This window comes from Canis lupus, chromosome 30 (genome assembly GCF_003254725.2).
Source record: "Canis lupus dingo isolate Sandy chromosome 30, ASM325472v2, whole genome shotgun sequence".
NCBI classification, from domain to species: Eukaryota; Metazoa; Chordata; class Mammalia; order Carnivora; family Canidae; genus Canis; species Canis lupus.
The window spans coordinates 10,352,434-10,380,273 of record NC_064272.1 but is presented as its reverse complement, the minus strand read 5'-3'; the positions used below and the strand labels follow the sequence as shown (position 1 = coordinate 10,380,273).

Here is a 27,840-nt window from a genome sequence, read left to right as displayed (position 1 = left end):
GGGAAGCTGAGACAGGAGCCATCAATTCTTCATTATTCAATTCAAAAATCTAAAATGAAAACTTTACTCCTATATACTCAACTATCCAGTAAGATGCATATCAAAGTTTTGACATTTAAAATGGAATATATTCTCTGATATCATGGTGCCTAAAGTGACATATTATATGGAGATATTTTAGTTAGGAGCTTAAATTACTCCTACATCCACCATGGCACTCTTTCAGATACAAACTTTGGAACAATTGGAAGATTAAAGGCAAAGAGAAACCTAAAGTACCTTAGACCTCAAGAAGCATCTGGTTGGTTAGATCCGTTATGGTCAAAATAACAGAAGGGTAACATAGGAACATTTTTAAAAAACTACCACCTTGATTCCAGGGGGATTAATCATGAGAGGAGCAAAGCCAGATATTAGAAGCCAGCTCTATCTGTCACTAGGGTCATCCAAAGTAGATTAACCCTGACTACTGGGTATTCACAAAAATCCCTGGTATGCAGTATTGCCTGGAGTCAACAGTTTTGGGGAATACTGGAGTGAAGGGAGTTTGAGTAAAGCAAGCAAAACACAATACAGAATGCTGTTGTCACAACCTACAAGGCTTAAAGGTTTTGGTGGCAATCTATTTTCCCTTCTCCTCATCTTTAGACTAGTTACTCCAAAACTCTTCTTGATGAGAAACTCCTTTGATTTTCCTGAAGTTTTATGATTACTAATGGAAAGGGATTAGTTAAGTCAAATCTCTGGTAGAATGGGGAGTTCAGTTAGGAGCCAGCCCCTTCAACTCCCCTTTTAGGAAGCAGCATGGAAGTAAGCACTGTAAGACCTCGGAGCCTGCCAGTCAATTTAAATATTTACTGAGCACCAGCCACGAGTAAAGGGCTGGTGAGGGTGCCCATGGTACCTGGCTGGTGTGCTTCAAAGGTAGACAGTTAACTAAGTGAGATACAGTGGGAAGATCTTGGTTGCAACACATACTCAAAAGTAGTTCATGTCATTGCAGCTTAAAAATACAACACTCTGGGTTTTAGATGATTCCACTTCCTCCTCAGTTCAGACCTGGTGCTGTCAGAAGCAAAGATGTAGTTGATGGATTCATAAGACAGATCCCACACCTGAGTCTGGGTCAAGTTAAATGTTTCAGCTGCCAGTTGGTACTCTTGAGAAAGGTGTGTTGCAAAAACACCCTTATCATCGGTCTGCAAAAAAAAAAAAAAAAAAATTTAATGAACAAGGAAACTTTTTAGAAAACAGTAACTTATGTTTAGAATCTATTTTCCTATTTACCATGCTTCTTTTAAGAGTCTAAACAGGCCTATAAATGTATCCATGCATATCTATAACTAAATAGGCCTCTTTATCCTTTTTAAAACAAAACCCAGAAAATCCAGAGCAGTGGCTTTCAGCCATGGCTGCCTATTAAAATCACTAGGAAGCTTTTAAAATGTATCTGTCTAGGGATCCCTGGGTGGCGCAGCGGTTTGGCGCCTGCCTTTGGCCCAGGGCGCGATCCTGAAGACCCGGGATCGAATCCCACGTCGGGCTCCCGGTGCATGGAGCCTGCTTCTCCCTCTGCCTGTGTCTCTGCCTCTCTCTCTCTCTCTGTGACTATCATAAATTAAAAAAAAAAAAAAAAAAAAAATTAAAAAAAAATGTATCTGTCTACAGGACTCACACCAGATCAAATAAAACAGGATCTTAAGGATGGGTACTGGGCTCAGTATTTTTTTATATTCCTCTGGGTACTGCCCAGGACCTTTATCCGTATCGCCAAATCTGAGTCACTCTGGCCCTCTGAAGCCTCTCATGCCCTGATCCTCTCTCACTCCTCTACTTGGGCAGCACCCTGAGAAATGCAAGACAATTAGCTAGTAGTGAATGTCTGACTTTATGCAACAGTGGACTGAAAAAGCAAAGTACTTCATATAAGTGATGTGTACACCTTACACAGATCACAGAAGGATGGGCAATCCTGTACCAGAATCCGAAATGATGCTGGTCATAAGATCGAACTGTCTGACTTTTGATGTTTGAGGTCAAACAGAGTTCTAGATGAAAGGAGGAAAAAGTCTCTTATTAAAAGCAGATTAATAGACTCGTTCATCAGTGTTCACCAAGTAGATACATGAGAAATTTTTCCAAGGTTTGCTAATTTCACACACCTTATGTGTGAAAATTTGTAGTTCAATTTGTACAGGAAGTATGTGCTACGACTTTTGGCAGCAACTACACCAGGTAGGAAATTAATATCCTCTTCCCACTATGTACTTTTCCCTTTCTTTTACCAAAATGGAGAGGAAAGAGGAATGTTATAAGCCACTCACCATGGAGAAAGCAGGGAAGAATTATGAAGGAAGTTTTGAAGGATTACTGCGCTTTTTCTTTCTTTTTTTAATTTAAATTCAATTTGACAACAGTGCCCTCCTTAATGCCTGTCACCCAGTGGATTACTGCACTTTTTCCTGGTCTTATAGTGGAGGCTAAAACAAAATGGTAGCACTGCTTGAGGGCTACAGTATTATAAAAAGCCAAGAGCAGAAATGGACTTAAAGAAAACCCTTAAAAACACCTTTACTCAGATAATCATCTATTTATGGTCTGCTCCAAGTAAGTTCATCTCAAGAATGACTTCTATTATTAACAAATTCCTGCCTTGACACATTATACTTGGCTCCCCAACCAGAGCAGAAATAACTTCACTGACTTGATTGATGGCGTTTGTTCACTATGATAAGGCAGGCTCAACACAGGGTCACTCTGTCCAAGGGATGGCAGCCTGTCCCCACACTGCTGGGCACAGAGCTGGGCCACCACACTAAGATCACTATGCAAGTGGCTTCCATTTTCTCAACTTCTGGGGGTGTTAAAAATGTCCTTAGTAAAAAGAAAAAAAATCTCATTATGAATTGCTGAAAACTCTGTAATTAAAAAACACATACCCACACAAATTTTTTGAAAATTATAAACTCAGCAAATTGATCATTCAGTAAAATGGTTTTCAGTCAACTGCTTTTTTCCCTCCACATAAGTAAGGCCTTCCCTGACCATCCAACTGAAAAGCGATTATCTCATCACTATTATATCAAACTGTTTAATTTTCTTTAAAGAGCTTAACACTGACATTTTCCTGTGTAACTGTTTACGGTCTCTCTTACCTAGCCAGAATATAAATTCCTTGAGAAAGAAACCTTGCCTGTTTTGTTTACTGCTCTATTCCCAGTAATTTGAACAGTGTGACTGGCATAGCTACTCCATAAATATGTGTTGTTAATTAAAAGCAGCTCCAGAGATATACATGTAGACACATAAGTGGTAATAGTCAACATACATTTAAAAATATGTCTTGGAATCTTCCATAATTCTTAATTTTTAAGTAAATGTCACACATTTTTATAATACATATTAATTTGGTTAGTCATTTTAAAATACTAGATGACCCTTATTCCTTCAATATAATAATTATTGAGCTCTAAGAACTGGGGAATGTAGCAGTGAACAAGACAGACAAGGGCCCTGCTTTCATGGGTTTATATTCTAATGGAAGCTAAAACTTCCTGTTAATTAAATAAGGCTCAGGAAGCACATGTACCATGCCACTTTTAATTTCTACATGACCTATATTTAGAACGGTACTTCTCTGCATACATGTTGCAACCAGGTGACTGGGGACCATTGTACAGAGTGTTATCAGGAGGACCTGAAGCCCTAAGCCTTACCCAATGGTATCTGATGTTGCCTCACAAAGTCTACCAGCTCAAGGGATCCTTCCTCAGAGGAGCTGAGAAATGTCCCATGCCCAATTCTGTCAGGAAGCAGATCCAGAAGTACTTGTGTTTCTTTTTTTTGGTTTGGAATCTCAAAAAAAGGAGAGAGAGGGGATCAATAACCTCTTTTAGCAGTTCTTAAATGGTACTATTTTTCTGTAACTAGCTACTTTGTTTCTCACAAAGAAGATAATGCAGACATTCTGGAAAGCTGAACTACCTATACCTTCCCAGCTCTCTTCTTGGCCGTTATTTTCCCATTCATTTCCCAATATTCTTCTAGATTCATTTCAATGATAATAATTAGAGTTAACAATAGTAATAATAATGATAAACACTTTTAGACCTGCTTTGTGCCTTTTAAGGAGACATAAATTCTCCTTTAAATCTCACAAGAATCTTGTAAAGTACTAAGATGAAGAAATTAAAGTTCAGAAAAAGCAACAAGATCAACTCAGGAGCAGAAATGCAATGAGAAAGACCTTTCAGTTTTTATTTTTTTCCTCCTTCATTACACTTTTCTACACTTAGATTTTTTTCAAATATACCTAACTTTTGTAGTTAAAACATAAAGTTGTTATTTATTTATTTATTTTTTAAGTTGCCTAAGGTCATGGAGCTCTGACTCCAGGGCCCAGATTCTCTGTGTAGTATGCTCATGTTTTATTTTTTACTTATTTTTTTAAGGATTTTATTTATTTATATGACAGAGAACATGAGTACAAGTGAGTGAGTGGGTAGTGGAGCACAGGGGGAAGGAAAGAACTCAAGCAGGCTTGGAGCAGAACCCACATGGGGCTTGATCTCATGACCCTGCAATCACGACTTGAGTGGAAATCAAGTCAGACGCTTAACCAATTGAGCCACCCAAGCACCCCACTCATGTTTTATTTTGACACAGCTAGCTATATACTAATATACAACTACCATGAACAGGTCTAGCTGTACTCTTTATCTACTAGATAGCCTATAAGACAAATGACCATAACATGTTGAAATGAAATATTTTACATCCAATGGATCAAACAAGAAAAGCAACAGAATAAAGAAAATTTTAAAATTTTCTAAAGAAAAAATAGACAAAGAAAAAAGAAAAAGAAAAGTGGGGATGCCTGGGTGGCTCAGTGGTTTAACGTCTGCCTTTGGCTCAGGGTGTGATCCTGGGGTCTGGGATCGAGTCCCACATCGGGCTCCTTGCAGGGAGCCTGCTTCTCCCTCTGTCTGTGTCTCTGCCTCTCTCTCTCTCTCTCTGTATCTCTCATGAATAAAGTCTTTAAAAAAGAAAAAAGAAAAAGAAAAGCAACAAAGTAAGGTAAAGAGAAGGTTATGATGCTGTGCACAAAAACTACAGATAACTGGTCACAGTAACACATGCTGGCTGTTTCATTTTATTGACCAACAGCTTCAATCAGACATCAGTTAGGTTAACTAGAGGATGTCCTGTAAGTGACAGATCTTTTTGATCAGAGTGTGGAAACACAGACTCTAGATTTAAGTTCTGCCACCAGATTATTGACTCTTTGCTTATAGACATGAAAAACATCAGTATTGACAGGAAGCTCCAATTTTTTCCTTAATCTTTAAATCATGATGCTAATCAACCCTTATATATTACTGCATCTAATACTCATAAATAACACTGTGAGGTAAGTAGCTTAAGTATTATTTCCTGTACTTGAGACATTAAACTCCAAACTCATCAAGCTGTACACATTAATCAGGTACAGGTTTTTGTATGAAGAAAGAAGAAAAGAAAAAAAAGAAAGAAAAGAAAAGAAAAGAAAAGAAAAAAGAAAAGAAAAAAAAGAAAAGAGAAAAGAAGAAAAGAAAAGAAAGAAAAGAAAAGAAAAGAAAAGGAAAAAAAAGGAAAAAAGAAAAGAAAAGAAAAGAAAAGAAAAGAAAAGAAAAGAAAAGAAAAGAAAGAAAAGAAACGAATAGGTAGAAGTACTGTGGTATAAAGTAAATCCATTTGTAAAATGGGGGAAAGTGCAGTTGACTCCCTTGTTTGACTCACAGGGATGTGCTTAAGAAAGTGACTGTTCTCCAGCCATTATCTGTACATTATGTCACTATGCTCATGTTGCCAAGGAGCTGGGGCCCAATGACGGGCACCTGATCTTCTGATGAGCCTTATAAAATAATGATGAGCTACTTCCTTTCTTGCCAGTGCATGTGATACATTCAGGTCCCTTATGAGGACAAGTGAGATGAACTGCTGCTTTTCTTAGTGTCAGCTTGCCAATGACAAGACTGATGATGAAAACTTATGCATTTTCTTCAGTAAGATGTCAATAGCTGTTTTAATGACACAGCTGTAGCATGAGTCAATAGCTACCCTCAGGAATGACAAAAACAAAAACAGTAACATAAGGTACTAATGCAAGTCATACCTCTGTCATTATCATTTACATTTATTTTTTTAAGATTAATTTATTTATTCATGAGAGACACAGAAAGAGAGGCAGTATAGACATAGAGAGAGGGAGAGGCAGGCTCCCTGCAGGAGCTCAATGTGGGACTCAACCCCAGGACCTCAGGATCACACCCTGAGCTGAAGGCAGACACTAACCCACTAAGCCACTGAGGCATTCCTTTTTTTTTTTAGGCATTCCCATTATACCCATTATAATTTACATTTAAAAATATTTATACTTTCCTCCTCTTCTACTTTATTTTAATCTCCACGATTACTTTTAGCCATTTACAAATGATTATTATTTTCATTGTAATCTATCCTCAGCCTAATTTTACGATATTATTTACCTCTGAAAGATGCAATGCCAACTTGAGGCCTGCTTTCTTAGCTTCTAAAAGAGGTTCCAAGAAGTCTTTTGCCTGTCCTACCTTGAAGATAAAAGTTAAAATGAAGATGCATGAGAATTCTGGGCAAACTGAAGAATTATGTACTGTGTCAATAAACAAAGGAATAAAATAATAGCAAGAAAAAAGCAGATTGATTCATTTCAAAATTTCATTTATAAAGCACCTACAATGTGTTAGATGCTTTAGGGAATACTAAGCTGGCAAAGACACAATCCCTGACCTCAAGAATGTTAAGTCACATAAAGTCATGTATCAGTGAACCTGAAATCAATCGGCCACACTAGATATAGAGGTTGCCAAATTTTATTTTTGCAAGAAAATCTAGATTATCTAGTGCTAAGGAGAACTTGCTTGATTCAGGAACTTGTATGATTACAGCAAAGAAAGCTTCTACCAAATGGATGAATGAAACAAGAGCAAAATAGTCCTGGTTTAGACAAAGACATAAAAACCCATTTTGTGGGACTCTCTAAAATCCAGTGATTTTCAATCATGGTCAATTCTGTATACCTCACCAGGGGACATTTGGCAGTATCTAGAAACATTTTTGGTTGTTACAACTAGGAGGGTGCTACTAGTATCTAGTGGGTAGAGAAGACTGGGATGCTACTAAACATCCTGCAATAGATAGGACATCCTCCCAGGACAAAAAATTATTTGGCCCACAATGTCAATAGTGCCACAAGTTTGACAGTGAGACACTGTCCTTTAATCTGACATTCAAGAAGCTCTAGGCCAGCCTTTCTCAATTGGAGGTTCTATGAGATAATTAAGGCCAAGCCATAATTAAATATTAAACATGAATCCTATGTAATGAATTAATTTATCTCCTCTCATGCAAATCTTACTTTTTTCTTTTTTTAGAGTGCTTAATTCTTTCACGGAACCCTGGCTGAGAATAGCTGCTACAGACATTCTGGGCTACCCAGGGCAGGATGGGTCTTTTTTTTTAATTTTTAAAAGTTTATTTGAGAGAGAGAGAGAGCATGTGAGTGGGGGTGAGTGGCGGGAAGCAGATGCCCCTTTGACCAGGGAGCCTAACATGGGGCTCTATCCCAGGGCCCTGAGATCATGACAGAGTGAAGGGAGATGCTTAACCAACTGAGCCACCCAGGTGTCTCTATGCTTTTTATAAAAAAGATTTTAGTTATGAATAGGTCTTCAACCACACAGAGAGTCTGCTGGACCTCTGGAGAATCCAGGATGCCCCAAGCTCATCCTTACCCAACAAACTGATTCTACCTTTCAGAATTAAAATGTATTTAGGAAAAACAGCTTACAGTAGGGTCTCCACTGAGGTCAAGGCCAAGAACTGTATTGTCAGTAGAGAGGAAGAACTCTTCAGCAAGTTTAACAGTCTCCTTGGCTACTGAAGGGCCACCTCTTCTATCAATTGCTATCAAATACCTTTAAAATAAGAAAAATAGAGTTGAAAACAAATATAGCCCAGATGAAAAAATATGGCCAGAGAGATATGGCAGTCTGCATGTAAAAGTTCCTTAGTAGAAATACAGCCTGAGTGATAGGACAGCTTACTTTGCCAGAGGGCATGACACATAAATTCCTAAATAGCACCAAACATCTAGTTAGTATTCAAATTCTTAAATGTTTCACATTTTTTTCTTGTATTTGTTGTTCAGTTTGTTTGATTCAGAGTTCAACTAAGGTCCATGCATTGTGTTGGTCAATGCATCCCAAGTCTCTTTTAATCTAGCACTCCCTCCATGCCCTATCTTTCCTCTTCTCTGCAACCCTCCACTGTTCTTGAACTCATTTATTGAAGAAACCAGGTCCTTTGTTCTAAAAAGTTTCTCACAATATTCATTTTTCTGAGTGAATTCTTGTTGTTAATCTGTTTCTCCCTTGATATCTATAAACTGAAAATTGGATCTGGTCTAGAGGCTTGATCAGATTCGATTTTTTAGCAAGAGTATAACTTAAGTGGTGGTGTGTTCTTTCATCAGGAGGCTCAGATCCATTATTTAATCAAGTGTTAAAAAATTGGTAATATTATTTTTTTAACACATATCCAATAGCTGATACAAAGTCATTCTTCAGGTTAGCTGGAATTCTACAAGGCATCTAATACCCAGATGCCTGGGTATTTTTTTTTTTTCAGATAAAATATTATAGGTTTATTTAAAACTTAATTCTCACCTTGAGTATGCAAAATACAAACTCCACAAAATGTTCATTTTTTATTTTGTAGTTTACAAATATACAAAATAGAAGTTTGCTTAAATTTATATTACATATTTATTAAGGCAAGGAACTATATAGAAAAAAAAAATTTGTTCTGCTTAAGGCATACTTGGGAATAAACCATTGTACACATTATTGCACATCTGAAACCACAGTGCATAACAGACTGTCTGCATAAAAAATGTTAAAGAAGTAAACCAGGCGTATTTACCTGACTTAGGTCATAAATGTAGATCGGAAGACAAAAATGAACTCCCGTTAATATTGCATATTTTTCATCTAGCATTTACTAATTTTTAAAAAAATTTTAAAAGAAGATTTTTATTTATTTATTCATGAGAGACACAGAGAGATAGGCAGAGACATAGGCAGAGGGAGAAGCAGGCTCCCTGTGGGGAACCTGATATGGGACTCAATCCCGTGTCCTGGGATTAACCTGAGCTGAAGGCAGACGTTCAACCACAGAGCCACCCAGGCATCCCAGCATTTATTAACTTATTTTTTTACACACACACAAAATTCCTCCAGCATTTATTTATTTACAAATTTTGGAACAACTATATATAAATGCAGTCTTTTTTAACTTAACAATTTCTCCTGCCATTAAATAATGTTAGAAAACAATATAAATCATCGGAACATAACATAATGTAACTGTCCTCTGATTGCTAAATGTTTTAGGATGTTTTCCACTTTTTGTTATAAATAACACTACAGGGCTCCTGGGTGGCTCAGTCAGTTAAGCATCTGCCTTGATCCCAGGGTCCTGGGAATGGCCCAGTATCTGGGCTCCCTGTTCAGCAGGGGGTCTACTTCTCTCTCTGTACCCCCGCCCCAGCTCGTCTCTCTCTCATGTTCTCTCAAATAAATAAATAAATAAATAAATAACACTACAATAAAGAATCCTACACAAAATCAATTTATTTCCTTAGGATACATCTCTAGAAATGGGAGTACTGGGTCAGAGGGAAACATCTTTATACATCTTAATACATACTGCTTTTTATTTTTATTTTTTAAAAAAGATTTTATTTATTCATTGGAGACAGAGGGATACACAGAGAGAGAGAGAGAGAAAAGAGAGAGCATGAGCAGGGGGAGAGAAAGAGGGAGGAGAAGCAAACTCCCCATTGAGCTGGGAGCCTGACACAAGGCTGGATCCCAGGACCTGGAGATCACAACCTGAGCCAAAGGCAGACACTTAGCCATCTGAGCCATCCAGGCGCCCCACATACTGCTGTTTAAAGAAATTTTTATTTAGGGGCACCTGGATGCCTCAGTCAGATAAGCACCTGTTGTCACTTCAGGTCATGATCCAGAGTCCAGGGATCAAACCCTGCATCGGGCTCCCTGCTCAGTGGGAAGTCTGCTTCTTCCTCCCCGCTCTGCTCCTGCTCTCTCTCTGCATGCTCTCTTGCTTGCTCACTCTGTCTCAAATAGATAAATAAAATATTTTAAAAAAAAGAGGTTTTTAAAATATGCTTACTAGCAATGTGTAAGTTCACAAATAGTGGTTATTACCCTTTTTTGGGGGGGGGCTACTGAAATGGCATTGTAATATTTCTTTTTAAAATTATCTGATTATGGGTGCCTGGGTGGCTGTCAGTTGAGTGTCCAACTCTTGATTTCAATTCAGGTCATGATCTGAGAGTTGTGAGATCAAGCCCCACGTCAGGCTCCATGCTTAGCAGGCAGTCTGCTTGAGATTCTCTCATTCCTTCTACTTTTGCCTCTCCCCCACCCCTGCACGCGCGCACACACACACACACACACACACACCCTCCCTCAAATAAACAAATCTTAAAAAAAAATAATCTGATTAGTGAGATTAAATAGTTCCCTGTACACTTAATGGTCATCTGTAAGTGTTCTTTTCTGAATTCTCTAGTCTTTTGCCTGCTTTTTTTTTTTTTTTTTTTTTTGAGAGGGATATGAGTGTTAGTCTAGTTAAGCTTAATATGGAGAGATTTTATAGCCAGAAACTTCACAGGTAGCTTTCTTCCTTCAAGGACTTACTGAGTCCTGATTATATATCACTTCTAAGTACTGGGGGGGTAGTGGAAAACAAAAGATAAGGTTCTTGGCCTCATGAATTTTTACTCGAGTGGGTATGTACACACAAATAAAACAAGATAGTTTCTGACCTTGTTAAGAAGAGTGCCACAAAGGAAATAAAAGGATTACTAGAGGATTTAGTGGGATGGGGGCACTTTAGATAAGGTGGTCAAGGAAGGCCCCTCTGAGGAAGCAAAAGGCAAATTGAGAACTCAATAACGAAAAGCTTGGGATGCCCGGGTGACTCAACGGTTGAGCATCTATCTGACTTTGGCTCAGGGCATGATCCCAGAGTCCCTGCACGGAGCCTGCTTCTCCCTCTGCCTATGTCTCTGCCTCTCTCTCTCTGTCTCTCATGAATCAATAAATAAATCTTAAAAAAATAATAATGAAAAGCTAGCCATGCAAGGATATGGTAGAAGTGTGTTCAAGGCAAAAGTAACAGAAAGTACAAAGGTGCTGAGGTGGGACACTCCTGGCCTGTTTGAGGAAGAGAGAGCAAACCAGTATATAACAATGACAAGTGGTCTACATAAAGCTGCTGAAGTCAGAGAGGCAGCCAGATTACATGGGGCCTTGTAGGCCACAATAAGAAGTCTGGATTTTGGCTGAAGAGCAATGGGAAGCTGTACTTCTCTAGAGCAACAGTACTCAGAATTTTATTGCCACATGGTAAATTTAGAATTGCATTCTCAACTATAAGCAACAGAGTTCTTCACTCTGTTTTTCTAAGATAAGAATCAGTTATTGTTTGACTTATAAAAATCTATTTTACTTATGATCAAAATAATAACATTTTCACATTCTACTTTTTCTAAGGTACAATGCTTCTTACCTAACATCAATGTCTATGTTTTCTTGTTTGGACTGTTTTATACCCTCAAGTACAGATTCCACATAAGTCTTTTTAGTCATTCCTGGAAAGGACATAAAGAAAATATTTATAAAGAGATCATCAGTTATTTCATCCTTCAACAGTAGCATCCCTCTATGAACAATTACATTTTTATTTTATGCTGTGACAAGAGCATAATCAAAGATAAGTTAAAACATGGCCCTATGGGTACATTCTCATAAATGCTAATTGTGCTTTTGAAAACTTTTTAAAATGAAGTACTAGAAAGCAGAAAAAAAAAAAGAAAATATAAGCCCACTTAAAAATTATTATTAGATTCAACAGACATAAAACTACTGGCTCAGTCGGTAGAGCATGTGACTCTTGATCTCAAGACCATGAGTTCAAGCCCTATGTTCAGTGTGGAGCCTACTTAAGAAAATAAAAAAGCCTAAAAAACCAACAAACAAGAAAACTATTCTCACAAACTGCTATAAAAATCTGAAATGTTCGCTCTAATAAAACAAGAACAATAAGCCTTTTTCTAAGGCCTGTCCTTAAAAAAACAAAGACAAAAGCAAATCATTTTTCCCTATTAGCAGAATGTTTTCCTGCTGTCCAGAAAAGAAATCCCTTCTTGGGTTCCTGCCTCTTCAATACTGGTCAGGCTCAGTGTTTCCTGTCCAAGGGTACTAGAGCAATTCTTCCAATTTTAGGTGCACAAGTCTTCTTCTTCTGGGGAGCTCTGAAAGAGCACTTTCCAGAGCAACCTCCTCTAAAACACTCTTATCCCCCAATCATAAAATGCTTACTTTAGGTGGAAAAATCTCTAATAACACAGAAAATTATAAAGAAAAAAATGAGTAACCTATAATCCCACCACTCAGAGATAACCACTGTCTTTTTCTAAGTATACACATATATTTTTTTGAATAGATGAGGTGCTACTAGGTATATATATGTATCCTGTTCAGTCATTTAACACTGTATTCTGAGTGTTATCCCCAAGTCTATAGTGTCTTTGCAAATATTTTTAATGGTTGCCCAATATTCCATTAACCACCCCCCCTTTTTTTTTAAGATTTATTTATTCACGAGAGAGACAGAGAGGCAGAGGGAGAAGCAGGCTCCATGCAGGGAGCCCGACAGGGGACTCAATCCCTGGTCTCCAGGATCAGGCCCAGGCCAAAGGCAGCTAAACCACGAGGCCACTGAGGCTGCCTTCCATTAACCCTTATTTAACCATTCCCCTATAGTTGCATATCAGGTTAGCATCCCTCTTTGAATCTCCATTCAAAGGGCAAACGAGCTCTAGTAAGTGGCAAGTTTCTTCTCTCCTTCTTTTCACTATCCTCACCACAACTTGGAACTGATCCTGCAATTTAAAAATGCATGGTAAGAATCTTCTGTTTATCCCATTTCAACACTTAACTCTATGTAGTTTTAAAAATTTTATCCCCTGAATGACTGGGCTGCACATGTCAGGGTTCACAATGAACCAGCAGGGCCTCTTCAGGTCACAGACAAAGGACAAAGAGGGACTGACACTACAAAATATCTCTTGATGCTGTCCTTATGAAAAGAGGGTCCCAGGAAATTTCTTCAGACCATATCTAGATCCACTTATCTCCATCCAGAGAGGTTTTACCACCTTGCTGGTTGCTCCTGACCTAAGACACTATCAGTCTCTGAGAAGTGACTGAAAAACTTTCATTTCTGTGATTTTCATAAAACATGATTCAGCATCTATTTGGTGGAACTGTCTCACATGTGCTCTTGATGCAAGAAGTAGCCTCCAAGTAAGACAATGTAGCCTCCAATTAAGAAGCAAGGATCCTTTTCTCAGAGTGAGAAAAACAAACAAGAACCAACAAAATTTTTGAAGGCCTTTTAATTCCCTTAAACAGATAATCTCTGACCTGATTTTTAAACTTAGTAACTCACTCACTCATAATGTACATCAGAAGATTTGGACTGTTGAGTCTGTAATACTGTAAAAGTAAGTGCTTCATATTCTCAACTTATAAACACATGAATCATCAAAGCATAGAGGAAAAAGGTATATTTGCTGAGAAGTAATTAAATCCTACCTGTAGCATTTTCTCTTCTGGGTGTGCTCCGTAGTTCCAGGTACTTGACACCATCATCTGCAAATTCTTTAATGACATCTTTTGTGACCTGATAATTAAGGCAATGGACACAATATTGATAATGTTGGTGTTAAGGTCCCAATGAAAATGCCAAATGCTACAGCTCTATTTCATTTGCAAAATATAATGCAAGTCTCTCACATGGCTAAGATGGCCTGCTTTGTCATATCCCTGTTGCAGACTGTGAGGGGACTATAACACTTCCAAGAACTCCCATCACAACCCTCATTCTCACATTAAATCCAAATCTGCACATCACATGTACTTTTTATTTCTATTTTCTCCTTTTAGCCATTTCTCCATTTCCTAGTATTCATAACAGCAGCTGATAAAACAGAGAAATGAGGCAAAACTAAAATTACTTATGAGTGTGTAGTACTAGGAAAGTACATAAGGAAGCAAGTAGCTAAAACAATTAGGCATTACTGATGTACCATTTAAAGTCATGGCTTAAGGTTCTTATTCAAGTTATTTGCAAATGAAAATTGTACTTTTCAAGAGTTTCTTCAGGCAGGGTGAAATTTTCCCCAGAAGTGCTAAGAAAAAATTTCTCTTTGGCAAAGGAAATGGGTGATAAATAGGAGTAAAATGGTATCCAATTTAGTACAAATTTAAAAAATCCAAAAATAACTAAATGACTAGGGTCAATGGTATTAAAAGGATGAAAGCATGTTTTCCTTCTCTGCCATCCTAAAAAAAAAAAAAAAAGAAAGAAAGAAAAAGAAAATCAAATCTAGAAGAAAAAAGGACCAGGTTGGTAATGCTGTGACAACCAGCCCTAGTTAGTCCCTGTAGTTGGCATCCTAATCTTAATCTGTTTTGACTACATGTACATGGGCATGCAAGTGCAGTGTCCTGGTAAAAGAACAAGGGTTGGCTGATTGTGTAGGCAGTGCCTACCTAACAAGGCAGCACTACTTTGGTGTATTCTTTTTTTTTTTTTTTTTAATTTTTATTTATTTATGATAGTTACAGAGAGAAAGAGAGGCAGAGACACAGGCAGAGGGAGAAGCAGGCTCCATGCACCGGGAGCCCGATGTGGGATTCGATCCTGGGTCTCCAGGATCGCGCCCTGGGCCAAAGGCAGGCGCCAAACCACTGCGCCACTCAGGGATCCCTACTTTGGTGTATTCATTGTAATCCAAGGTCTGGGCTTCATCTGGAATGTGTGTGTGTATGTGTGCATGTGCATGTATGTGTACATTTAACTAAAGCCAAAAAGGAATTTATTATAATTATACTAAGTTAAAATTCACCAACAGTTCTGGAAAATCAGCCTCAGAGACTACACAGCTCAGGTCAACACAAGAGCATTCAAAATCATGTGATACTCTTGGACCAAGCAAGACACTATTGCTTCCTCCACTATAGAGCAAGACCCTGCAGCTTCTGTACCATCATCACAGGCACCGGACCCCATGGCACTGCAAACTCCATGTTGCTGCCAATGCTACCACCAGAGTGTAGGCCTCATCTACGCAGGCCAAGGAACTGTAGTTACCAGCTCATATGTGGCTAATGCAGAAGCCTATTTGTTATGTTATGCAGTGACAATGAGGGTGAAATGAAGGTATGAAATGGCCGTCCTTAGTGACTAATAAAACCACAGCTACTATCCAAGGTACCCTTTTTCTTGGTTTCTTGAGCTACCAGTGAAACCAAACAGAACAACAGAAGCCGCTGGCAAGTATGGAATGAGAGCAGTGGGACGATTTATGTAGGCATGGTGAAGCCTGTGGTATCATTCCTACTCATGTCCAAACACTTCTTGGGGTTCCCAATCATGTCTGCCAGATTAGGCCTTTCTGCTCCATGCAGCAAGTGGTACTGAGGACAACTGTTATTTGAGTTCCTTCTTCAGACAGAGTACATCCACAATTAGTTAAGTTTCTGCTTACTCAAAGGATGGTAAGACTGCATCTCTTGAACGAGAAAGAACATGAGCTCTGGAATCAGAGCCCAAAGATCATCAATTCTGCCACTTACTCTCCCTGTAAGTGACCCGAACAAGTTACATGGAATCAATTTAAGCCTCAGGGGTTTTTTTCATCTGCAAAAAGGGAACAATAAAAATACCCACCTCAGAAAGTAGTCTTGGATGTCTGTCTGGCAAATGCAATAGTTAATATTATTATTTCAGGCACATTCCAATCCTTTCTCTTTGAGATTACATCCAGGTCATCTTGACTAAACTCTTAAGTGACCCATACACTTGGTCTCACATTTATGAACAAACAATCTCTTGGCTTACTCCCACACAAGGTTCACTTATTATATGTAAATGTTATTAACTCCATTCTCAATGTCATTCTTCTGAACCACCTAAAGTTGCTCATTTGGGACGCCTGGTTGGCTCAGTTGGTTAAGTGTCTGCCTTTGGCTCAGGTCATGATCCCAGGGTCCTGAGATTGAACCCCACATCTGGCTCCCTGCTCAGCATGGAATCTGCTTCTCCCTCTTCCTCTGCCTGCTGCTCCTCCTGATTCTACTCTCTCTTTCTAATAAATAAAATCTTAAAAAAAAAAAGAAAAGCTTTAAAGTTGCTCATTTTAGTACCACTAAGTCAAATCACGGAATCGTAATTCCACCATTTTATTTAAAGATTTTATTTATTTGAGAGAGACTGCTTCTTGGCCTTTTGGCTAAAATCAAGTGTATTTATCTGAGAGAGCATGCATGAGCGCACAAGCGCATATAATCGTGCTTGAGTTGTGGGAGGGACAGAGGGAGAGAATCCCCAAGCAGACTCCCCAATAAGCCAAAGTGGGGGGGGGGGGCGCTCCATTTCATGACCTTGAGATCTTACCCTGAGCTGACCACCCAGGGGCCCTTCCTTATCTCATTTTTTAAAAATTATTTTTTTATTTAAATTCAACTAATTAAGATATATTATTGGTTTCAGAGGTAGAGGTCAGTGATTCATCAGTCTTATATAATACCCAGTGCTCATTTACATCACATGCCCTCCTTAATGTCCATCACCCCATTACCCCATCCCCTCACCCCCCTCTCCCTCAGTGACCCTCAGTTTGTTTCCTATGATTAGAATTATGGTTTGTCTCCCACTGATTTCATCTTGCCTTACCTCATTTTAATAAAGCTTTTTACCAACTTTGAAAGGAATTAAATAATGAGCATGACATTACTGTAGCTCTAGATAAACTCTCAGAATCCAAGATTTCATCAGTTTTACTCTGTTACAATCAACAACAGAAAGTGAGACATTCCTAGCAGCATTCAATATCTATTGAGTGGCTAATCAGACAATCCTCTTTTGAGTTCCTATAAATCCCGGTGTGTGTCTCTAACACACAGCTTACCTCATTATGTTGGATTTATGTGGTTATGTATCTGTTTCTCTAATCTAACTATACATTCCTCAGGGGGCACTCTCTTTAACACAGTGCCTAGAACATTATGGGCACTTGGGCAACTTTTGTTGAACTAAACTTTCGAAGTCAACTCTCCTCTAAAAGGTGATCAATTTACTTAATATTTATCATGAGGATCAGTCTCAGCCAGGATGGAAAATTTCTTTCTTGACCAGTCAAGAGTTAATTCTCAAGGTCATACCTCTTACTCTGCATTTTTTTCTTTTTTTTTTTTAAATTTATTTTTTATTGGTGTTCAATTTGCCAACATATAGAATAACACCCAGTGCTCATCCCATCAAGTGTCCCCCTCAGTGTGCATTTTTTTTCTAATGATTATGAAAACTGATAGGATTCTGTTTTTCTCCAGTTACAAAGAGTACATTTTAAAATGCCACCCTAGTCAGACAATGATACAGAAGCCAGTCATCCTTATCAGAGTCTAGTATCACAGAGTTTCAGATAGGAAGACACAGAGGTGGGAGGCCTGAGTGGCTCAGTCAGTTAAGCATTTGCCTTCAGCTTAGGTCATGATCTGGGAGTCCCAAGATGGACCCCGAGCCCCGCATCGCATTGAGGCATTGAGTCCTGCATGGAACCTATGCTCAGGAAGAAGTCTGCTTTTCCCTCTGCCCCTCCCTCTGCTCATGCTCTCTCCCTCTCACTTTCTCAAATACATAAATAAAATCTTTAAAAAAAAGAGAGAGAGAGATAGAGAACACAATGGTGTCCTCTAATCCTTCATCTCCAGAGGGAAGGACTAGGAATTAACCATTCAATCTCTAATTACTTCCTGAACTTCATTCTTTACACTGTCTACCCAGGCAGTTAAAAGTATCTCAAGTAGTATCTCAAGTAGTATAGATAAAGCCTTATCAAAAAAATGTCCATCTATGGTCAAATATGTCATTTGATATGGTATATATGGAAAACAGGACAAGATTTTATCCTCTATGTAACAGAATATGTTGTATTTGGTTCTTCTCTCAGATCTTTTACAATGAATGTAGTCTCTTGATATTAACTCTTGGCAATGTCCAATAATGGTTTTGAAAACAGTTGCCACAAAAAGGAAAAAATATTTTTCATTAGGCTCTTGATGAAAGCAAAACTTCATGTGAATAACAGAAGGCTATTAATTACTTAATAATTTTTAAACCACTCTAAAAATTGCTTCATTTCTCACCATTAGAATATCTTCAGGGCTAGTAGTAAGCTGATGAATAATCTGAAACATCTGGAAACATCTGCAACAGGAAAAGTTTTAATATATTCTAGTCATCAAAAACTTGTCACTGGAGACAAATCCAACTAAATTGAATGAATATATTTTAGGCTACTACTAATTATATATTTATAAAGAACTACAGAATAGGTTCTTCAAAAATTACACTGATCTGGAAGGATAATCAAATGCCTGAAAAGAAAACGTTACTTTTAAGTGGGAAATACTATTTCCCTTTGCCACATCCCCTACCTCCTGTTGACAGCAGCAAACAGGGAGAAAAATCAATAAGCCTACATTTTCACCTCTAAAGAATATTCTAATATAGAATAACTTTACAAATGTTAATCACTAAAAATACTGTCAATGGTCTAACAGCTGGAAAAAAAATGCTATATGTTAAGTTATACTCTCCATACCAGATGGCTACCCTATTAACTACTAAAATCTGGATTCTTACATAGTATTTACAATCTCAAAACTCTAATAGAGAATAAAAGAAGTATGTCCACAACCTCCCCAAACTTACTCTTCTAAAGTTCTTTTCTTTCCCTTATCAATCATAGTCATCTGATCATTGATTTTAAGACCTGGCTTCTTGGCTATCAATTTCTTCATAGTATTAGAACTAATGGATCCATTCAAGTGGGCATGAAGTTCCTAAAACAAGAGAATACAATTAGTAAAAATTTCTCAAATAACCACTAGATTTATAGCATCATACCAGGTACCTTATGTTTGTTATTTGCACTAGGCAAACTGCCTACTAGATGTAATATATAACTTTTAAAGTTTACAAAATTTACAAATTCTACCTATAAAATTTACTTTTCTTTGAGGAAACAAACATAGACATCCTTATACTTAGCAACCACTCCAGTATTCTGTGGTTGAATTCTCACCACTTTAGGTAATTCTGAGTAAAAGGCTGTCTTCCATGGCTGTTGGTGTTCTTCTGCTTCCATCATGATTTAGCAGAATAAAAAGGTCTTTCTCCAAATACTGTTATTCTTGTTATGAACAGTGCTTCAGTCAGTAAGTTCTGTGATCTTCAATTTCCTTCAGCTTGTTCTAGGTCCACACATTTTGGTAAGATAAACTGTAGATGTAGCTCTGAGCTCAGGTTCCCCTATTTAAACAAATGTGAACATTTTCAGATGTTGACCTAAAAACAAAGAAACAGAATTTTGCAGTTTATTCTTCAAAAGGCAAAAGCCAACTGGAGGGTATTATGCTGAGTGAAGTAAGTCAATCGGAGAAGGACAAACATTATATGATCTCATTCATTTGGGGAATATAAATAATAGTGAAAGGGAATATAAGGGAACGGAGAAGAAATGTGTGGGAAATATCAGAAAGGGAGACAGAACATAAAGACTCCTAACTCTGGGAAACGAACTAGGGGTGGTGGAAGGGGAGGGCGGGGGGTGGGGGTGAATGGGTGACGGGCACTGAGGGGAGCACTTGGCGGGATGAGCACTGGGTGTTATTCTGTATGTTGGCAAATTGAACACCAATAAAAAATAAATTTATTATAAAAAAAATAAAGCTGGAAAAAAATACAATAAAATAAAACTGGCTCAAGTAGTAAATTTTATATTTTACCACAACACAAAAGGAAAAAAAAAAAAAAGGCAAAAGCCCCTTCAATACTATTAAAGCAAATTAACAACCTAACCTAGAAATAAGAAAAGGCCTCAAACTGGTAAGAAGTTAATTAAAATATGAAATTTAGTAAGGTGTATTCCTTACCTATTAGATCTTTTATAAAACTTCTTTTTTTTTTTTTAGGTTTTATTTATTTATGAGAGAGCAAGAGAGCTCACACGTGAAGCTGGGGATGGATAGTGGGATCCAGGCCCTTGGCAGGATCTGGATCCCACAACCCTGGGATCGGGACCTGAGCCAAAGGCAGACGTTTAACCAACTGAGTCACCCAGGCACCCCTATAAAACTACTTCTAAAAGTAGAAATTTATAAAGCCTATTTAGGGTAGAAGTTTACATTTTTGAGCTGTTTAAAAAATGTAAATGAAAAGCAGAAGCAGTGGAGTCAGATGGACCCATGTTAATCCTTATACCAATTCTGCCGTTTAGTAGCTGTATGGCCTTAGTTACTAAACTAATGGTTTCAGCTCCTTATTTGTAAAAGTGGGATACAAATGCAGAGTAGCTATGAAGATTAATCAAGTAATTTAAATTCCCCTCTGCTATGCTCCTGTATAATTCAGTGACTACCTTTAAGTTAGCACTTTGTCACATTGTATCTCAGTCACTGTTTTGTTTTTTTAAGCTCCATACCTAGCATGGAGCCCAACACAAGGTTTAAATCACAACCCTGAGGTCAAGACTTAAACTGAGAGCAAGAGTCTGATGCTTAACCGACTGAGCCACACAGGCACCCCATCTCAATCATTGATTTACTTGTCTTTCTTCCTCACCAGACTATAATCTTCAGAAGAACAATGACTATGGCTTATTCTACCTCCCTAAGACCTAGGGCAGTGCCTAGCACATGGTTGGTGATAAATAAAGCCTAATTTCCCTTCACCTCTGAAGTGGCTTATAAATTAAGATAAAATTCCAAATGAAATTTAGTGATTTCTCAGAATAGCCACCCTAATCCTCTGGGTTCTCACATATTAATGATAATGATGTTGATAAAAACAGTTCTCATTCAGAGCCCACCAGATAAGTGACAAGTGCTTTTACTATTAACTTTGATTCTTGCAATAACTTTGCAAAATAAGTACTTCTGCTACAAAACAAATCAGTAAATTGATACTGAGAGGGGTTACATAAGTTGCCCTGATATTAAAATGGGCAAAAAGGAAAAACAGTTTGGGGGCACCTGAGTGGTTCAGTAGGTTGTGTCCAACTTTTGTCTTTAGCTCTAGTCATGATCTCAGGGTCATGGAATTGAGCCCCACATAGGGCTCAGTGCTCAGAGCGATCTACTAGAGATTCTCTCTCTCTCTCCCTCTCCCTCCTCCTCTGCCCCTCCCCTTGCTCATGCTCACTTGCTCTCTCTCAAATAGATAAAATCTTAACAAGTAGTTTTATAGAAAGGCACTTGCAGACATTTCATTTGCAGTCATTTCAGGAAAGACTGAGCATCTTTCCTCTATAGTGTCTGATTTTAATGGATGATACAAAAGATAAGTCAGGATGTTTGTATTTTTTTGCCCCAGCCAATCAAGAGGTTTCACCTAAGCTTCTAGAAAGGAAGGTGAAATAAACTCTCATCTATGCCTCTAACGGGTAAGAACTACACCTTACTAAATTTCAGATTTTAATTCACTTCTTGTACCCATATTCCTCTTTATTCTTCCCATATTGCCCTGTCTCTCCTTTCATTCTAAGCCAAGCTCCTTGAAGGCATAATTTAGACTGGCTGCCTCCATTTATTTATCTCCCATTCACTGAAATAATGAATTCTGCCCTTACTGCTCCACAGAAATTGCTCTCTGAAATCATTTAGAGCTCTTCAACGCCAAATCTAAAGACACTTTTCAGTTATCAAACCTTTATCCTGACTCAAACCTCTGAGTTCCAGTATCCAAATCCAAATTGGCTGAACTCCTACTAAACTCTTGCTCTTAATCATTCTGCTAGACTGCTGCAAGATAACCATACTTAGAGTCATCCTGATTTCCTTCTTCACCTTAGGCCCTGCAGTCAGGCACCAAATCCCAATTAATAAATTATAAATTTCCTCAATATCTCTGGAAGCGGTTTCCTACTGTTGATGACTTCCAAACCTGCAACTCAAAAACAACATAATGCTTATTTTAAACCCCCAACAAGACTCAGACCCTATCAGAGGGAATAATTACCCCCCTTCTGTGATCTCCCTCTTCCATGGATATATTCAACAGTACCCTAGAGTCACAGACTTTTGGAGGTGGAGGGGAATGTCATTTTATAGCTGAAAAATAAAGGTTTTACTTATTGTCAGCTTTGCACAGAGCCGGGAATACAAGAGAACTAACAGTATATATATGCGGGGAAACATTTACTGGGTGAACCACAACCTCTGTAAAAGTTTCGTTTTGCACCTGGCCTCACTGACTTGTTTTCCGTTAAATGGGACTCTTTTTAAAATGTGCAAGTATTGAATAAATTAGTAATTACTAGTGGTTAGCCTCTGAGGAGCCACCCCTTCTTCGCCCTGCCCATCAACCAAGGTCAGTGGTTCTAATCCTGCTTTGTCCCACCAGAATACTCAGCGCTGACCCTGCCGTCCAAGAAGTCCGGTTGTCAGTCCCCACACACTCACCCTTAAAGGTGTCCGTCAATAGTTGAGTCAACTAAGAGGACTCGGCTAAATTTTCCCTTCGGATGGAAAGGCTTGTGGCGCTTCCCAGACACAGTCCAGGTGCCCACAATAAGCCGGAGGGGGTCTGTGTTCCCGGAAAACGGAGTCTCAGAAAAATCCCCCCCCAAATGTCAATCACAATCGATTTTAGCACAAGCTACACCCTCCTCAATTCTGATTGGAGAGGGGCCCACGTCGCGGAAGTGACGCACACACGCGCGGAAGGGAAGTCACGGAGGAGGGGTGCTCCTTCCGTACCGACGTCCCCGAGGTGGCTACTCCGGCACCAAGGAGAGCTCACCACGGAGACGGACCGCCGCTCCTCACGCTCTTCTCGGCCATGGGCCCGCGGGGCCGCGAGCGTCGGTCGGGGGCGGTACAGAGCACGAACGACAGCAGCGCCCTCAGCAAGAGTTCCCTGGCCGCGCACGGGTACGTGCAGGACCCCTTTGCCGCGTTGCTGGTTCCGGGGACCGCGCGCCGCGCTCCCCTCATCCACCGCGGCTACTACGTCCGCGCACGCGCCGTAGGGCACTGCGTGCGCGCCTTCCTGGAACGGACGTGCGCGGCCCCCGGCGCTCCTCGCGCCCAGGTCGTATCGCTGGGAGCCGGTTCAGATTCGCTGTATTTTCGCTTGAAAACCGAGGGCCGCCTGACCGGGGCTGCAGTCTGGGAAGTAGATTTTCCGGACGTGGCCCGACGCAAAGCGGAGAGGATTCAAGATACGCCGGAACTGTGCGAGTTGACCGGGCCTTTCCAGAGCAGGGACCCCGCATCCGTGCTGTGCTTTGAGGGCGCGGACTACCGCCTCCTAGGCCTGGACCTGCGGCAGCTCCCGCGATTGGACCAGGCCTTGGCCGCCGCCGGCCTTGACGCGGCTGCACCCACGCTGCTCCTAGCTGAGGCCGTGCTGACCTATCTGGAGCCGAATGATGCCGCGGCCCTCATTGCCTGGGCAGCCCAGCGTTTTCCTGATGCCCTGTTCGTGATCTACGAGCAGATGAGGCCACATGATGCCTTTGGCCAGTTCATGCAGCAGCATTTTCGGCAGCTCAGTTCTCCCCTGCATGGTCTGGACCGCTTTCCCGACGTAGAGGCCCAGCAGCACCGCTTCCTTCAGGCGGGCTGGACTGATTGTCGTGCCATGGACATGAATGAATTCTATCGCTGCTTTCTCTCCTCAGAAGAATGCCAGCGCGTGGAAAATCTTGAACCTTTTGATGAGTTTGAGGAGTGGCATCTGAAGTGCGCCCACTATTTCATTCTGGCCGCTTCAACAGGAGACACTCTGTCCCAAACTCCGGTGTTTCCACTCTCAGAGGTGTTTCCTCGAGTAGATCCTGCTTCTCCATCAGGAGTCTTCCCTGCTAGAGTAGTCACTAGTGACAGCCAGGGCCGAAACCTTAAGAGATATGGGCATGCCTCTGTCCTTTTGAGCCCAAGCATTATTCTTAGCACAGGAGGATTTGGAGAGCAAGAGGGGCGGCATTGCCGAGTGAGCAAGTTTCACTTGCTCTCGAGATTTTGTGACTTTGAATGGAAAGGCAACCAAATATGCAGTTGTGGGACCGGAGCCCTGTGGGATGGACGCCTTTATCACACCATGACAAGACTTTCAGATACTCAGGTTTTGGTTCTGGGAGGGAGACTGTCCCCAGTAACTCCAGCCTTGGGAATTCTACAACTTGGTGTTTGTAAGAGTGAGGACAACAGCACTGAGGACCTAAATGTAACAGTAAAAAAGGCTGGCCCAGAAGATTCCACGTTGTCATGTTGGCGGCATTCAACAACAGAAGTGTCCTATGAAAATCAGAAATATTTGTTTGTGTATGGGGGTCGAAGTGTGGTGGAACCTGTACTAAGTGACTGGCATTTCCTACATATGGGGACAATGGCTTGGGTCAGTATCCCAGTGGAGGGAGAAGCACCTGAAGGTCGGCATTCACACAGTGCCTGCAGCTGGCAAGGGGGAGCCGTTATTGCTGGAGGTCTGGGTGTTTCTGAGGAGCCACTGAGCTCTGTACTCTTTCTAAAACCAAGCTCTTGTGGATTCCTCTGGGAATCAATAGTCATCCAGCCTCCCATTACTCCAAGGTACTCCCACACAGCTCATGTGCTCAATGGGAAGCTTCTACTGGTTGGAGGGGTCTGGATTCATTCCTCCTCAGTTCCTGGAGTGACTGTAATTGATTTAACTACAGGATTGAGCTCTGAGTATCAGATTGACACAACATGTGTGCCATGGCCATTAATGTTACACAATCATACCAGCATCCTCCTTCCTGAAGAGCAACAGCTCCTGCTCCTTGGAGGTGGTGGGAACTGCTTTTCCTTTGGCACCTACTTCAACCCCCATATAGTGACATTAGACCTTTCTTCCTTAAGTGCTGGAGAGTCGGACTGAGCTTTTGATATATTTAGGACACACTAACATAGACATTAAAGGTTTCCACAAATAGGATTTGACTGTGGACATTACCACTCCTTCCTTCCCCTTTTTCTTCTCATTAGCACTGCTATCCACTGCAGAAAGTGAAAGAAGTTGTTAAAACATAACAGAGGTGGTACAAAAGTAAAGCATAAGTAGGCCTATCTGAAGAGAATACAGTCCTAGAGTAGGAATTGGGGCGGGGGCGGGGGGGGGGGTTGGATTCCTTTGTGTCTAGTTTATTGGTTTTCCTCATCTAAGTTTATTCATTTATTTAGAATGACCCTTAGCCTAAGGCAAGTGAAAAATTTCCCGCTGTCAGGCTTTGTGATTTGAGATGTTACTTTGAAAAAGTTTAACACAGATCCTTGGTAAGAATACAAGGTCGATACTCAAGGCAGCCCCAGTGGCACAGCAGTTCAGCGCCGCCTGCAGCCTGGAGTGTGATCCTGGAGATCAGGGATCGAGTCCCACGCCAGGCTCCCTGCATGGAGCCTGCTCTTTCCTCTGCCCCACCCCTCTCTGTGTCTCTATGAATAAATAAATAAAATCTTAAAAAAAAAAAAACAGCAAGGTTGATACTCTGGTTTCTCTGCATATTACATAAATCTTTTGCTTTTTACTAAAGATTTCTGTGGAGAGGTACAGTAATGAGTTTTTTTTTTTTTTAAGATTTATTTATTTATTTATGATAGACACAGAGAAAGAGAGGCAGAGACACAGGAGGAGGGAGAAGCAGGTTCCATGCCAGGAGCCCGATGCGGGACTCAATCCCGGGTCTCCAGGATCACACCCTGGGCCAAAGGCAAGCGCTAAACCGCTGAGCCACCCAGGGATCCCCGTAATGAGTTTTTAGCCAATTTTTGAGGCCTTGTTTTTAGGAGGCTATCTTAAAAGAATACAAGGTTGAATATAGCTGAAGGGACATGATTTGACCTCATTCTTCATGTATGAAATCTGAAATGGACTCAGTTACAGTTTGATTAAAGCATTGTGCCATTTAGTGCAGCGCAGAACTCTGGGATAGCTTTAGTAAGACACATTGGTTGGACTTTATTGAAAAATAGGGCTTTTTTCTTTTTTTTCGCCACTGGTTCCATATTTATTTAGATTTATAATGCTAATAAGCCAAACATTTGATGCCTCAACTTATTTTCTACATGGTTAGCTAATGTTTTGCTCCAGATCTAGTCTCTATCCTTTAGTATGGAGAACATAGTATGTTCTGTGCTGACCTTATGGACTATAAAAAAGTTTTCTTGTCCTCAAGTTTCTGGTGAATTCTACCAGTCAGAGGCACCAGAGGAAGGGTGGTTGGGCAGGAAGAATGGGTCAGGATACTCTGTTTCCTCTGCCAATCTACAAGTTAGCAGTGGATGCATTCTCTGTCAAAGGCTACACAGCTCCTGTCCTACAGTTCTCTCCAATAAGATATGGTCCTAATTCTGCATTACTCCAGGTTCCAGTAATTGTTCTTCCTTACCTCTTTAGGCTTAGGAGTTCTAATGGCTCTCTCTTAGACCTGAGCTGCACTGTCCAATATAGCAGCCATTAGTCACATATGGCTATTTAAACTTTAAGATTAAAATGAAGAATTCAGTGACTTAGTTGCATTAATCAATTTTTTAAAACATGTATTTGGGAGAGCACATGAGAGTGGGCAGAGGGGGAGAGAGAGAATCTCAAGCAGCAAATTCCCCACTGAGTGTGAGCCTGACATGGGGCTCAATCCCATGATCCTGAGATCATAACCTGAGCTGAAATGAAGAGTCAGAGGCTTAACCGACCAAGTCACCTAGGCACCTCTCATTAATCAATTTTATTTTATTTTTTAAATTTTTTATTTATTCATGATAATCACACACACACACACAGAGAGAGAGAGAGGCAGAGACATAGGCAGAGGGAGAAACAGGCTCCACGCACCGGGAGCCCGACGTGGGATTCGACCCCAGGTCTCCAGGATCGCGCCCTGGGCCAAAGGCAGGCGCTAAACTGCTGCGCCACCCAGGGATCCCTCATTAATCAATTTTAAGTGCTCAATAGCCACATATAGCTAATGTCAATGGTATTAGTGTAGCTGTAGAACATTTCTATTATTGAGAAAGATGTGGACAGGTGGCTCAGTGATTAAGCGTCTGCCTTTGGCCTAGGTTGTAATCCCAGGGTCCTGGGATTGAGTCCCACTTCAAGCTTCCTGCAGGGAGTCTGCTTCTCCTTCTGCTTATGTCTCTGCCTCTCTGTGTCTCTCATGAATAAAATAATATCTTAAAAAAAAAAGATCTGGACATCTGAGATATTTCACCATCCTGACTTGGTTTCCCTTAATCCTATTCACTTTTAATTCAAGTATCTTCATTAAAGTCTTCTCAATTATCCTTGCAGTGGGTCATCTTCCCTGGTGAGCTTTGTGAAATCAATGTAGTATTTTATACAATGTGAAAACACAATGTAGTACAATGTAGTATTTCAAGGGTATAGTTCACCCTTGAAATTTGAGCCTTAATACATCATTTGAATTGTCTACCTTGTGAAATTCACATCTCAAAAGGTAGTGACTTTGGTGATATCAAAGTACCACTTATATTTCTTGTTAGTCTTCAATCCTTGAAACCTTAATATCTTGAGATTCTACATGTACTTAAGTTTTAGAAGTACTATCAATGTTGA

The 27,840-nt window shown here is 40.0% G+C and overlaps 2 protein-coding genes and 1 pseudogene across 7 annotated transcripts; 2 read left to right on the top strand and 1 right to left on the bottom strand.

The window, feature by feature from the left end:
• Positions 1–32: 32 nt before the first annotated feature.
• Positions 33–23,183, bottom strand: ADAL (adenosine deaminase like). Of its 6 annotated transcripts, none has more exons than XM_025473022.3 (11): positions 23,044–23,183; positions 19,328–19,554; positions 18,955–19,085; positions 18,387–18,447; positions 13,770–13,857; positions 11,680–11,761; positions 7,868–7,994; positions 6,528–6,608; positions 3,717–3,855; positions 1,948–2,048; positions 33–1,199 (listed from the first exon to the last, which is right to left on the bottom strand). In XM_025473022.3, the coding sequence occupies exons 2-11, from the start codon at positions 19,391–19,393 to the stop codon at positions 1,005–1,007; spliced, it is 1,071 nt and encodes a 356-aa protein (XP_025328807.1). In that variant the 5' UTR covers positions 19,394–19,554; positions 23,044–23,183; the 3' UTR covers positions 33–1,004. The 6 variants fall into 6 exon arrangements, with proteins under 6 accessions (XP_025328807.1, XP_025328805.1, XP_025328804.1 ...); XM_025473020.3 differs by having other exon boundaries at positions 19,328–19,590; positions 23,044–23,182; XM_025473019.3 differs by lacking the exon at positions 23,044–23,183 and adding an exon at positions 22,704–22,960 and having other exon boundaries at positions 19,328–19,590.
• LCMT2 (leucine carboxyl methyltransferase 2) lies at positions 23,083–26,773 on the top strand. The gene has a single exon (XM_025473015.3). The coding sequence runs from the start codon at positions 23,083–23,085 to the stop codon at positions 25,144–25,146; it is 2,064 nt and encodes a 687-aa protein (XP_025328800.1). The 3' UTR covers positions 25,147–26,773.
• LOC112676213 (U5 spliceosomal RNA) lies at positions 25,749–25,833 on the top strand (annotated as a pseudogene).
• Positions 26,774–27,840: the final 1,067 nt, after the last annotated feature.

What these genes read in the sequence shown, in the direction of transcription:
- ADAL (XM_025473022.3), bottom strand. Translation starts at nt 19,393, where the DNA reads ATGATGGAAGCAGAAGAACACCAACAGCCATGGAAGACAGCCTTTTAC. An exon ending in GCCCTGAAGATATTCTAATG is followed by an intron (nt 13,858 to 18,386) that starts GTGAGAAATGAA and finishes CTTAATTATCAG; the next exon opens with GTCACAAAAGATGTCATTAA. An exon ending in CAGAAGAGAAAATGCTACAG is followed by an intron (nt 11,762 to 13,769) that starts GTAGGATTTAAT and finishes TGTCCTTTCCAG; the next exon opens with GAATGACTAAAAAGACTTAT.
- LCMT2 (XM_025473015.3), top strand. Translation starts at nt 23,083, where the DNA reads ATGGGCCCGCGGGGCCGCGAGCGTCGGTCGGGGGCGGTACAGAGCACG.